The sequence below is a fragment of the Molothrus ater genome, chromosome 3 (genome assembly GCF_012460135.2).
Source record: "Molothrus ater isolate BHLD 08-10-18 breed brown headed cowbird chromosome 3, BPBGC_Mater_1.1, whole genome shotgun sequence".
Lineage (NCBI taxonomy): Eukaryota > Metazoa > Chordata > Aves > Passeriformes > Icteridae > Molothrus > Molothrus ater.
In genome coordinates, this window is record NC_050480.2 from 39,224,260 (window position 1) to 39,238,141 (window position 13,882).

The 13,882-nt window shown below is 40.9% G+C and overlaps 1 protein-coding gene across 2 annotated transcripts in view; it reads right to left on the minus strand.

The window, feature by feature from the left end:
• The window catches only part of RPS6KA2 (ribosomal protein S6 kinase A2), a 282,186-nt gene that overhangs the window by 65,747 nt on the left and 202,557 nt on the right, over positions 1–13,882 (minus strand). For both annotated transcript variants that reach the window (XM_036380191.2, XM_036380192.1), the window contains 3 exons: positions 9,312–9,392; positions 8,442–8,521; positions 5,360–5,466 (listed from right to left, as the gene is read on the minus strand). In XM_036380191.2, coding sequence (XP_036236084.1) covers positions 5,360–5,466; positions 8,442–8,521; positions 9,312–9,392 — 268 coding nt within the window. The remainder of the gene's footprint in view (positions 1–5,359; positions 5,467–8,441; positions 8,522–9,311; positions 9,393–13,882) is intronic.

Here is a 13,882-nt window from a genome sequence, read left to right on the forward strand (position 1 = left end):
ATTAGGTGAAAAATATGCCAACACCATAAATAAGTGAACCACACAAAGGCTTGGAACAAAAAAATGTCACAAAATAAGGGTGTCTTAAGAGAGGGGGAGACTGAGGGGAGACCTCATCACAGTCCAGAGGTTTCTCAAAATGGGAAGAGGGGGGACAGACACTGATCTCTTCTCTGTGGTGACCAGTGACAGGACATGAGGGAATGGCCTGAAGTTGTTTCAGGGAAGGTTGAGGTTGGATATCAGGAAAAGGTTCTTCACCCAGAGGATGGTTGGGCACTGGAACAGCTCCCCAGGGAAGTGGTCACAGCACCAGCCTGACAGAGTTCAAGGAGTGTTTGGACAATGCCCTCAGACACAGGGTGTGATCCTTGGGATTGTCTTGGGGATATTCCATTATTCTACGATTGAACACTTTAGCATCGGGACCATCCCACAAACATTCGAACTACTTTCACTGAACTTGGTTTAAAAGTATGCCTTGAGAAGATAAAGGCTGGAAACCTCCATGCTAGAGGCTGGGGCAGCTAAATTTGCAGTAGAGGAATGACACAGTCTGAATTACAGGAGAAGTCTCTTAGCAGAGCTGGGACTGCAAACTCCTTATCAACTCTTCTGTTGCAGCTTTAACACAGGGGAAAAAGCTTTTGTTATGGGTTGTTTGCATTGTTTTATATCATGTTGTAAGGCTTGAACAATTCTCTCCCATTTCTCTCTTGCTCTCTTTATTTTTGGTTTTGAGTCATGTCTTCTGGGCTTTACTTTGAGCTCCAACATCCCCAAATCAATGCACTGTTCTGCCAAACCTAATAAAGCTGGAACTCTGGGGTTGGGTGTTTTTTTGTTTGGTTGGCGTTTGGTTTGGTTTTTTCTTTTTTTTTTTTTTTTTTGGTTTTGGATTTTTTTTTTTGATGATATAAGTTTCTTTCTAAGTGAGAGCAGTTTAGCAGTTTTGCAGAAGATTCAACCCACACTTTATGTTAATCAGAAACTGTAGCTAAATTTTCAGGTGGGAGATAAAACCTGAGACTTTATCAAGAGTGTTTTATTTCATTTTGTTATGAAAGTACCAGATGAAGCAGTCAAATACCTACTAAAGACATGAAGATTCTCACAAATTGTGTTTTGTGACATTTCAGGGTTCACATGACCCCCATGCTATCTCACCCTGCTGAATGCAAATTCCTCTGTGCTGTAGCTGTGTTGACACCATGAAGCCAAAAAGGGACAGCTTACATCAGTGGAAGCTTTCCACCATAAGCCTTTGTCTCTTGCTGATTCTCAGGTCTCCCCTCTCTACACAGGACACTTACATTCATAAATCAGTAGTTATGGTTGGCAACACGCTGCATTAAAAAGTGGTGTCTGGCTTTTCTAGAGTATAGTGTCTACACTGTCCCTTGCGTAAACAACTGAGGGCCTTAAAATGTACATCTCTCCTTGTTAACCTAAGCCCCTATTCCAGAACTCAAAGTGCATCTAGGTTCCTGAAAAGAGAAATGGTAAAGATTAATAACAGTCTGTCCATTTTCAGATGGTAGAGTTATTTCTAAGTCACCCATGTCCTTAAACCACAGCATAAGAAATAAAATATGCATCATATACTACCTTATGATAAGTTCCCATTTTTCTATTTTGGTATATTTACCATATAAACCAAGGTATATATACACCATATTTTATAGCTTGATTGTGCAGTTCTTAAGTAAAAACATGCCTCATCATTTAAGGAACTCAGTGGCTTCCAGTGTGACTGAACAATACCTTGTCCCACAAGGGATGCCACTGAAATCACCAAGACAACTCAAGGAGAAGAATTTGTCTGCAACAATTCAAGAGAAGCATCTGCTTGTTCTAAACAAGACTTTAACCAGAAAGCTCAATTACTTGTCTTTTTGAAGTAAGTACAGCTGACTTGAGGATAACTCCCAGTTGCACTTGAAATTAACTCATAGCTTTGAATTGTTAACATGGATTTTTGCTCAGGGAATCTTAACAAAAAAAAAATGTGAACCTTAAATTTTAATGTACTGAGGGTGGTTTCACTTCTTCCAAATGGTTTTAACAGAGCTGGTTTGTTCTGTTTGTTTGAGTTTGGTTTTTTTTTAACATAAACAATTCCAATGAGCTTTATTTTAGCATACTTACAGAGCTGACAAGCAGACTCAAATGTATCAGCAGCTATTTTGGGAGCATCCAAAGAACAGCAAAAGCATTGAACAATGAAAGGTCTAATGCAGTGCCTATCTTTAATCAAGGGGAGAAAGGGGAAGAAAGAGGGAGAGAGAGAGAGAGAATTGGGAAATTATGAATTAATTATTATCTCTAGTTCTGCGAATCTGACAGAGCAAACCTTGTGCTGTAATCATGCTGGTAATGCCTCTGCTGCAGATGTGTGTGTGATTCTGCACGTTGCACTTCAAAGGAGAGAGGAATCAAGGGAAAACAAAGGGGAGTAATGAGAAGTACTGAACGCCTGTAAAGACTGACTAGTGAAGAAGAGTTCAGCACCTGGATTGTTTAGGGTACAGAAGAGGGTCTAAGGAAAAAGACGTTCTCACAACCCCCTGAGGCTGCTGCTGAGAGCAGAACAAGCAGGCTGGGGCATCCAGGAGGACAGGCCAAGAGCATTGGCCTGCAGGGGCAGTGAAGAAATTTCAAACTAGGTATTAAGAGCAGCATTTTAGATGAACAACTGCTGGAGCACTGCCAAGAGGCCTCCTGTGTAGAGCATGGAGTCTTCATCAGCTGCTTTAAGCCTGGGTTATGGTCTTGATCCTGCAAGGGGGCAAGGGGAGGAAGAGAACATCCTGAGATGGTCCTAATTTTATCTTATAATCTTATTTAGAAAGATATACTTTCCCAGATGTAACTCAAAAAATTTAGCATTGTTCCCCTGGAGAATAATTGCTTTATTCTGCTGTATCTGTTTCTTTAATGTAAATCTAAAGTTCCAGAGAAATCATAGGCTGTCATGCTCTGCTCTCCTAGGTGTGACTGCACATAGGCTTTGCACTTACAGAGCTATTTTTAGAAGATATGGTTTTCAATCAGAGGCACTGCTTTATCTCCAGGAATGAATTCCTGGGTCATTCCCTTTCCTATACAACAGTAATATTCATGTATGCTAATTTTACTCTATGTCAATTGCATCCAAATTAAACTGTATCACAGTTAATCCATTTACCTGAAGATCAAAGGCCATAAACCATAAATACAACAGTGAGAAAATGCAAGAGTGAGGGCTGCCACCTTAACTTTACACAGTGATCTCTCTGAGTATAGGTCTCCAGTTACGTGAGGATACTTTTTTATTTCCTTCCAAAGAAATCTTGTCTCAGTTGGCAGACTGGAAACACTCAGGGAGGGATTTTAGCAGAGAAGTACAGTGAAGGGGATGGCTGGTCTCAGCTCAGACAAAAATATAGGAAAACTGGATTCCATCTGTACCTTTTCAACATGTTCCTATGTGACAATGACAAATCAGTGACACCTTCCTTCCTTAGATGAGCTCCAATTTCTCGATTCACTGAAGCACTTCAGCTTGGTCTGCAGTGATATAAAGTGCTCTCACCTTGCAACTGGAGTCATAGAGAGATGTTTTTTGAGATGCTAAGTGACACTTCCTGCTGAGAAGTGGAAGAACTCAGAAGAATCCAGGTCTCAGTATCTCAAATACAATGAACAGTTTTGACATACACTTAATTTTACCCTTAGTCTCTAACTTCTTCTAAGGTAAAAAATTACAGCATATGCCTAAAAATGTAATGGTATTGTGACATATCTGAATAACCAAGCTCATGTCTGGATATCTTCTAACAGCAGATTCACACATCATGTGTTATCTCAAAAATCAGCCACATCTAAGATCAGAGGGAAAAGCAGTGCATGATCCAAATGAATGATCACTAGAATCAAAGTTTAAACCAGAAACCTACACCTGGAGTTATTCTATTGTGTACATGTTTGTTGATGCTGAATGGATAAAACAGCAATTCAGAATGAAACTGAAGCCCAGGAGCTGCTGGCAGCTGATGCAAGAGCCTGTGGCAGCTGGGGTGTCACCACTGCCTACCTGCATTTCATATCAGGAACTAACGGGTACTCTTCTCTCTCCGGTTGTTTAATTGTAGGATGACTTCCCATATTTGCCAAAGACTCTGGTTTCCAGTTTTGGCTGCATAAATGGGCAAGACTGGAAAATTTGGTCAACTACAAAAAGTCCTCTAGCCCAAAAGCCTGAGAGCTCTTGCTATGTACATCTGTTGAATTCACACACTACTACTACTACTACTACTATTTTTCTAACCAAAACATAAAATTGAATTTAGAATTTAAATCACACAGAACTGCAACGGAGACAAACAGTCTCCTTCCCTTCAACTTCTCACCCAAAAAGTCCACCTTCCATCACTTTTGGTCTCATGTTTTGCCCATGAGAGTGAGAGCAGTAACACTCAATTTAAAGAAAGAGCTGCATATTTTTCAGTTCGATGTCACAGAAGGAAAATGCTGCTGTGCTGTTAGACTTTGAAAATGTAAGCAATTACCAAAAAGACTGCCCTCAGTGGTTATCTTTTATAAATGCTGGTGACCATTACATTAAAAAGGAACTTCGGAATGTTGCAGCCTGATTTATTTGAGTCATCACAGCAGAATCCAGCCAAGCACCAAGCAAATGGCATAGAATAAAAACAGTATCACGTCACTCCCAGTGACAGCACTGAGGGTGTCATTTGCTCTACTGATGTGTTACAAATAAAAAAGAGAAAGGAAAATTAGGACCACATTATGAGTGAAAAATAGCTGCAAATATGAGAACAAATATTTTGGAATATATTTTGCACAGTTAATACAAGTGTTTTAGAAGTCCTGATTTTCATGTCTCTCATGAGTTAACAGGCACACAACTTCTCAGGCATGCTAATTTACTTTAAGCAATGGCTCCAGTAAAACTGAACAGTGCCATGCTATATTCTGTATAAGCTGGAAGTGGAGCTGCTTTGAGAGGTTTCACTGCATCAGGGGGAAGGCCAGATTAAAGCTGCACACAGAGAATGGTGCCACTGAAGTTAAAGGCACAGGGATCTGAATTCTTTACTGAAATCATTCACAAAACTGAAGGCCAGGCACAGAGAGGTCCCATCATACTGGAGCACAGTCCAAACATTTGGCCTCCTGCTAAGATGGCATGACAGGAAAGCCGCGCTGCTGTAAGTGACGGTCTCGTGTAGAGTCTCACAAACCAGAAGGAAGGCAGAGCCCCTGGCACCTTCTCATTTAGTAGCGTGACAAGGAGCAGAAGCAACCTAAAAGTTCAAGTATTTATGTTTCAGTTCACTTCTCCTTGTTAACTTACTTTTCTGGTTTTAGATCCCTGTAAATAATTCCAAGACCATGGAGGTGGTCTAATGCCAAGGCCAGCTCAGCTAAGTAGAACTTGACATCCTCTTCTGTAAACATCACCTAGAGAGAAGGAAGAGAAGACCACATCTATTTATTGGACAGTGGTAGGCTGGCTTGCCTTAAACAGACACAGGGAAGGAATTGTCTAACCTGGAATGCTGGAAGGAACACTGTATCAGGTTCAATTTTCCATAATTTGTCTGAACTGACATGAACAATTCTTACCAGATCCTCCCTATAAAACAAAACTTGATATGTTGAGCACTTCTATTCCTTAAAATATGCTGCTCTCATTCATCTGTTTGATCTGTTTAGATGACACTATGCCACAATATTAGGAATAAATTATAACTCCTTAGGCTTTGGAAATGAACAGCAAAATTAAACACATTCAGTGCAGCTCATATTGCTTTCATATCCCTTAACTTGCTACAGTCTTCGCATTTGGTTACCAAATTCCCATGGAATAGCATGGAAAACCTTTTTGGGGAAGTGGAATACTACCAAGTCTCAGCAGAAAACACAGCACGAAGAGAATCAGAGATGGAGTTAAAACCTCATGCCTTGGAGGTCCAAGGAATATCAGTGCAGATGCCCTAAGCAGTGATGTGCTGTCTAACACCCAAGGCCTGATGAGGTGCCAAATGAAGACAGTGTTTTCTGCAGCTGATATGGACACTACTAACACTGAAGGCTGTGTTTCAGGTGAGAAGAAACTTCTGTAATCAAAAAACCAATAAGCTCTGAAAAACTCAGATGGCAGGAAACCCCTTTGGTTCAACTTCCATTATATCTGAGATGTTCTCTTGAGTTAAATTTCAATATGGACAGAGTTAATAATGCAGAAAAAGAAGCTGATATATTGGATACTCAAGTGTGATTGTGCATGACAGAAGTAAAATGAGTCAGCTGAATACAAATATACTTGTCATACGTAAATGTAAATTCTACTGTAGAAGTTGTAGAGCTTAATTTTAAAACTAAGTCTCTGCTCTCAAAAAGGGGTAGCCAAAATATCTGAGTGCTTTGAGAAGTTCCAGACAGCTGAAAGAAAAGAGATGATTCAGAGTACAGATGTCTCATAATTTAATGAAGAATTTTACTGCAAAGGCTAGAAACAAAACCACAAGGAAAATAATAAATAAATACACAAGCAAAAGCTCTCAAGTTTAATTGTATTAAATGTAAAACTGACATTAATTTTAAAAGTAATTTAAATTATTTATAAGATTTAAAATAAATAATGTAGGCAAGAAATTAAATCAACAGAATCCAGGAAAAATCTAATCTATACATATACACCTAGTTAAAGGCAGATGTCTCAAAAAGACAGAGCAAGAAATAGGCAAGCTCTGCATGCATGCAATAAATGTATATGGATCTGACTTGAAGTCCACTGAAATCAATACCTTTCAGTCAAATCTATAACTACAAATTGCAAACAGTTCAAGCTTTCCCAGAACTTCTTCCCTTGCAATACCTTGCCCCTAAACAGCTGCAAGGTATAAGAAGGCAAGGTGAGCTGCAAACACTGAAAAAAGAGATGTTTCTAGTGTCAGCTTAATGAGTCATTAACGATGGTATACAGCACAGGAGTTGCTGAATTGCCCTGGACAAGCTTTGGGGAAAACATGAAGCTTTAAAGAAGTACGAAGTCTGAGCTGTTATCTTCCGCTTTTGAGTTCTCTGGCAGTGCAGAACAGGGACCTGCCCTCTTAGGCAAGAGCCACATTTTCTGTCTTCTTCCATGAAACCAGAGAGGCCCTTGCTGAGACAGCAGCGCTGCCTTGCTAATAAAGCTTGGTCTCATGACAATAGCAGGACATTTGAAATTAAAATTTTTTGAATCTTTTTCCTCATATTAAAAATAACTGCTACCAGGGACTGAATATTTATATAAGGATCATTACTCAGCAGTGCAATTAACTTGTTACCAATGTCTTCTTGCATTAGCAAACAAGCCTTAACAGCAAAAGCTTGGGGTCCCAAGTTGCAGTGCACACAGCATCGTGCAGCATGTCACTGAATCAGGAATCGAGCAGGAGTGGGGGAGAGCTGGGGAACTTTTGACTGAAAATACTTTTTTCACAGCTCTTTTAGTCCATCAGTAGCTCCCAAAACTCAAGAAGAACTAGAGCTTCCCCTCAAGATAGTATTTGAAATGTTCCTGTCATTAAAGACTGTGTTAAGTGGTTGCCTGCATCCTTGACCCCATACCCTTAGAAGCACCAAGGGCTGGGGACATCATGCTGGGCACAGACAACTGCAGGGCAGCCATCCTGCCTCACTGGAGCCTCCTGCACTCCTGCAGGGACCTTTCTGGGACTGCTGGCTCACAGAGGTTTGGAGATACAGGAAAGAGCTAAATGAACCTAGAAAGCCTACCGCGACTGCTCTGTGTGGGCATCAGTGAGACTCGGGTTTGGGACGCTCCCTGCCTGCAGCAGTCCCTCTCCAGGGGCATGGCATGCAGAGGACAGGGGAGGGATGAGAGCCTGGGGAGGGCATGGAAGCAGCAGCTGCACCTGGCAGGCAGGAGGAGGGCAGGTGAGCGCTGTGAGAGTCAATCTCCCATGTCTGAGCTGGTGCGTGGCCCTTAACCTGCTACCAGCAGCTGCAGGGCTGGCCCTGACTCATGGCCATCTCTTCCCTCTGCTGGCAGTGTGTGTGTTTTTCCAGTGGCTCTGTGCTTATCCCTAGGGCAAAATGTTTTGGGGATTGATTTCTCAGGCTGTTTCTCATCATATCCAAGAGTTATTCTGAAAGCATCGAGTCTGGGGCTATTTTGCTATGGGAATGGCTTAGCAGTGGAGCAGTTTTCTCTGGCAGTGATGCCTACATGGTATCTGCTGCATTACCTCTGGCTTAATTCAAATACAATTATTAAGAACCCACTTAACCATGCAAGATGATATAGTTCCATTACATACATAGATGACTATTCCCAAGACCATTTTTCATTCCCCTGAGCTCAATTTGAGTTCTGAAAATCCAAGACAGTCTTTAATTTCTGAGTTAAAGATCTATCAGCTTACCTCTTTGGAGAGTCTGGTGAAAAGGTCCCCTCCCCGCAGGAAATCTAATATGAGGTACAACTTCCCCTCTGTTTGAAATGCTGCATTAGAAAAGGATGAAGATGTTGGAAGTTTGAACCAAGATAAAGTCCTCAATGAGTAAGTCCTGCTGCCTAGCAGTGTATTATTCATGCCATTGCTTCACTGTCACTTCAAAACTTTGAGAACCAAAAAACCCCATTCCTGTATAGAACTTAGCAATTGAGCTTTGGCCATGGAAAAAAATAGTGTCAGTTGACAACAATGCATTACTGATATATTAATTTCTGTGTTAAGGGCCTATGAATTAACAGTGTTTCCCACTCCACAGGGTGTCAGCAGTCACTGAGAGCGAGGCATAGAGAGAAGTTTCCATGTCTGTGTGAGAGAAGAGCCCACATACCAAATGTCCTTAGAACAGCTGTTCCAGTAGTAATGGGGCTGGCATGGCAAGAGGCAACTCCAGCAAGACACCACATTCATGTACACACCTATACAAATTTAGACTGGTACTGATTATTATAACCTATTTTTATTTGAATTCTCTTCCAGAAAAATACCTGACAGCAGGTGAGAGTTTGGCAGATGTAAATTCAGCAGCTACCCCACCAGCACTGCCTATCATGTCAGACTTAATGACAAATTTATTTCAATGGAGGAATGGCTGAAACTTACAAGTACTGGATGCCTCCTTCAGCATAAATGAAGAATTTCACACAGGTAGCCTCTATGACTTTGTTAGCAACAGAGTCATAAGTAGGCAGGGGGCATCTGCACAAAAGTGTAACACATCTAGTCACAATTCCCCAACCAATTTAAGAACAAACATGAATTATATTTTAATATAGTTACCATAATGAAGCTTGACTATGAAAGGATGGTTCACTTCTGCCAAAATATCTCTCTCCATTTTAGATCGTACCCGATCCCGAACTATAAAGAAAGAACAATAAGAACAGTGACATTAAGAGGCAGCACGATCCCTGGATACAGTACTGGAATAAGGTTCTGGCAGTCTGGATTCTGATTGATGGCTTGTATGACCTTAGGCCAATCAGAGCACTTAAGTGTCCTCTATTTCTGACTGTCTGGTCTGTGAAGCAAGTTCTCCAGGAAGAAGAACTGGGTCTTTCCCTATAGAGAGCTGCCCTAACTAAAATGACTACAGTATAGCAAACAACAAGAAGGCAATTACACTTCACAGAAGAGAATGTTAATGTGAAAATGAAAACTACACAAAATTAATTACTTTACTTCATTTAAGATGAAACAGAATGTACCAGTCCCAGAGCAAGTCAGATTAATCTTGCTCAAATTAAGTTATTGTATTTTGCTGATGCTAGCAGCATTTATGACGTATCACTGCATAGCACTTTCTGGAAGTTATATATATATATACAATATTCAGAGCTTCCAATAAACCAGCACCCAAACAATCAGTAAAAAAATTCCAAATAAAAATAGTAACTAATTATTTTTTTTTGTGTAGAGATAACGTTATTGTGTGATAGCAAAGAGAAAAATACTTTTTGTGGTTGAGATGTATAGAGAGTAAGGGAAATCTTAATTTCAGAGGTGAGCTGAGTTCAAGCTAAACAAAACCAATGCTGAAGATTTCATACCAAAGCCATTTAGCAGAATATTCAGACACTGAGGATTCAAGTCCCCATGTTACACAATCTTGATCCTAAAGATGCATTTACATGTTTCAATCACTACTTTATTGAAAAATTGTAAAAATTTTTCAAAAAAATTTTCAAAAAATTCTTTATTGTAAAGAAAATTGACATCTTCTTTGTTCTCTTCACAATGCCAATATGTTTTTCAGATGAAAGGATCTACAAGACATATTATAAAACTATTTTAGGTATCAAAGCCTGAGATCTGTCAGACTCTGTCATTGCAGGCATGTGTTGTGGAGCTGCTCAAAAGCTGAGTACTCTCAGCACCCGAGTAAAGAACATACATAACAAAATCCCTGTCTATTGCTCTACTTCAAAAATTGATGCACAGAAATAGATCCAAACCAGCTGATCTGAAAACCTTAAATAGCACAGGTGACATACTTGGGTTTCTTGCTATTTTGATGCTTTACTTAAGCCAATAGTGATGTAAGCTTTACTAGCTCATTCAAGCAACCTTGTAGATAAATTCAAAACAGAGGGAATTACAATTGCAGAATTGTAATCTCATCCCACAAGCAAAAATCACTCATCCTACACTCACAAAATGCTTAAGCTGTGTGAAGACAGACTGTTTCTTGTGCTGTCCATCAGGGATGATCCCAGGTGGGAATTTGTGTTGGATAGGTGGGCATTGCTGGATGCTCTACATAGTACATTTCCCATTAAGCTTCGTTGGGTAGCCTAAGGAAGTGCCTCCCTGCATTTGCACTGCACAGTTGAGAACAGGCTGTCAGAACAGCAGCACACCCTCCTCCACCCATCATTTTAACCTCTCCACAGGCAGAGGCCCAGCTGTGCAGCCCAGGGCTTTGCCAAAGCCCCATGCCCTGCTTGCTGCTGTGGTGGTTACTGGCTGTGAACCTGTGACCACACAAGGCACCCTTCTCCCCATGTGCACACAAGAGGCACACCAGACTTAAAGAGAAGGTGATGTCACCACAGAAGACATCTCACTCTCCAGTCATGGCCCTGTACCCACTCTGAACCAGAAGCTGCTGCATTATGGGGCTACATTTCCCTTTGCAAACCTGTCTTTCGGGAGCAGAAACGAGGCTTGTGAAGCTGGAGGCTCAGCAGCACCACAGACTGTCCCCACCTGGGCACTGCTGGCCTGGGCCAGCCCAGGAGCCCCCAGGCACCATTGGGTGGCAAGAGCTCTAATGAGGTGTGTGGCAGTGGGATGGGCTCTGCTCTGCTCCCCGGGCTGGGACCCCCCTGGTGTCCCACCCTGATTCCCTCGGGGCCAGCTGGGTCCTGCCAGGGTACGGATGCTCCAAATTAGTGCTCCCATGGCAGATACCATTTTCCTCTTCAAAATCTTATGTAGAGAAAGATTCAGCAAGACAGTGCAAATTACAGACACCTTAATGGACTGCCTTGGCCAAGGGCACTGGGCTGCAAAGCAAATGTGACAAACAGCAAAGTGCCAGTGTGAATACCTGCTGACTGCATTGAGGTGCAGCAGCCTGGACCCTCCCCAGAGTCCTCTGGAGGTGGCTCAAGACAACACCTGGTGATTTGGTTGCCTCTCTGAGTGGGTCAGTCTCTCTCCAGTAATTTTGGAAACTGTCTTCTTGATGTCAGCAGGCTAAAATTGGTGTTTGAAAGTTAAAAATTCTTTTTAAACTAGAAACGGGTTGTCAGATAATAGGTTTGCTGTCTTAGTGACTTTTTCCTCAATGGTTTTTTGTCCTTTTTTACAACTTTAACCAAAGTGCTGCTGAATCCCCTGACCTGAAACATCAGGGAGAGAATTCTCCCTGCATGTGTGACAAAGGCATCTATCTCCCACTTACAGAAAGCTGTTTCTGCAGGAAGATACATGCAGAAAATACAGAAATAAGGTAAAAAAAATTCACAATCTGCCCAGAGATGTTTGGCAAAAAGCATTATTAATTACAAATTATTTGCTCATCCCTACCTTTCAGTAAGAAATGTCACTGCTTAACCAGGAGTGAAGAATTAATTAATTAATAAAGCAAGAATAAGGGGAGCTACAAACTAAGTTAATTAAATCAGCATCAAAAAGTATTGCAGCAGGAGAAATAAATCAGTGAACAAAACAATGGCTTAAATTTCATCCATTACCCTCCTCACTTTAAAACTCAGCACTGTGCCTCAAGTGGAGCAAAAGAGCACTCAGGCTTAGGAACTTGCAACTCAATTTCAAATTCTTCACATAGCACAGGAACACAAAAAAGATAATGCAAATAGAATACATACATAAAACTCTCTGCAACATCCTTTTCAATTCTATTGCTGTTATTTTAATCTGTTTTTAATACTGTTTGTTGTAGGCAAAAGTAGAGAGTTAAATTCTAAATTCAAATCCACACTGCCTATGTCCAGAAGACAAAGTACATGTGTGGTGCCTAATTACCTGAGATATGGAGAAATAGAGGCTTTCTAAAAGTGGTCATAGTCTCACTTCAATGCTTCTGCTTGGAAACACTATTTGCTTTCCTGTGTTCTTGTTCCACACTGTACTAAACTCAAATCCTCTAAAGAGCAGCCTTTCATGTTGCACCTTCATCAGCAGAGCATTATTACAACACAAAGAAAAAAACAGAAAAAAGTCTTGTTGACACACTGGATGCAGAAGCATACCAATAATGTCACACAGGGACTTCATGTGCTTTTCTTTTGAAATGCATATCATTCTGTGAAGGTGATTTTTCTGGAAGAAAGTTCCTCTGTGTCCCGAAATATGGAACCTTTTAGAGTTGGGGAAAGAGCCATTATATCACAGCTTTAAGACTCAGCACTATGCTTCTGCAGCAAAAGTAGAAAAGCAGATCTACAGAGCAGGAGACACTCCTTTGTAGAAGGGCACTCTGAGAAATCAGTAAGAATGCAGACTGTGTTTTAGGAGTCCAGAGTCTGGGGGAGGTCATTTTATCTCCCCCCTCCTTTCTTCCTTTTTTTTTTTTTTCCTTTTACATGAAACAACACATTTGGCTTTAAAGAAATCAAAGAGTTGCCTCTGTTTGTTGTATTGTAGCCTTGATGCTCCGCTGTTGAGATTCGGAATGACAGATGTCTCTAAATCAATACTACACTTTAGTATTGAACTTCCATTTCTAGTCTTTATCACCTATTCATTATCCTCTCTGTTTGTAAAAGTTAATTAAATCTCTCACTATTCCTCTGAAGTACCTCTGCTCAATTTTCAAACAAAGAGAATTAAAGAACAGATTGATGAAGTCTGATGGTACAGAAAAAAAGATTAAAAAAAAAAAAATCACATGGGACTTGTCAGGAGCAAATATGGCTTCTGGACATACAAACTCAGCTGAAAATAAATCCTCAGAGCAGTAACCTGAGCCCTTGTCATGTTTTCCTCATAGCCTTGACCAGCAAGGAGCAGCCTGGTGAGCTGAGGGTGCTGCACAAGTTGCCTCCTCCCTATCCCATGGAACCTCTGGCAGCTGCAGCCTCCTGCTGTTTTCTCACTGGGACATCCACTTGGATCTCTCTTCTTGACCAAAAAAATCCACAGATGCTGAAGGAGATTAAGTGTGTCTTAGATTTTTGGCTGAAATTAGCTGTTGGGCTCAACCCCATCATTAGAGAAATACTGACTTGACAGACCAGCCAGACAATCACATAAATCTCATGTCCTTATGCAGAGGTGAAATTTCAAATTTTGTGTATTTTTAATCAGAGTTGGACCACTGAATAGCCACAGATTTGCTTATGCATAGCTCCCAGGTGAAACTGTTTCTCACCAGAGTCTGG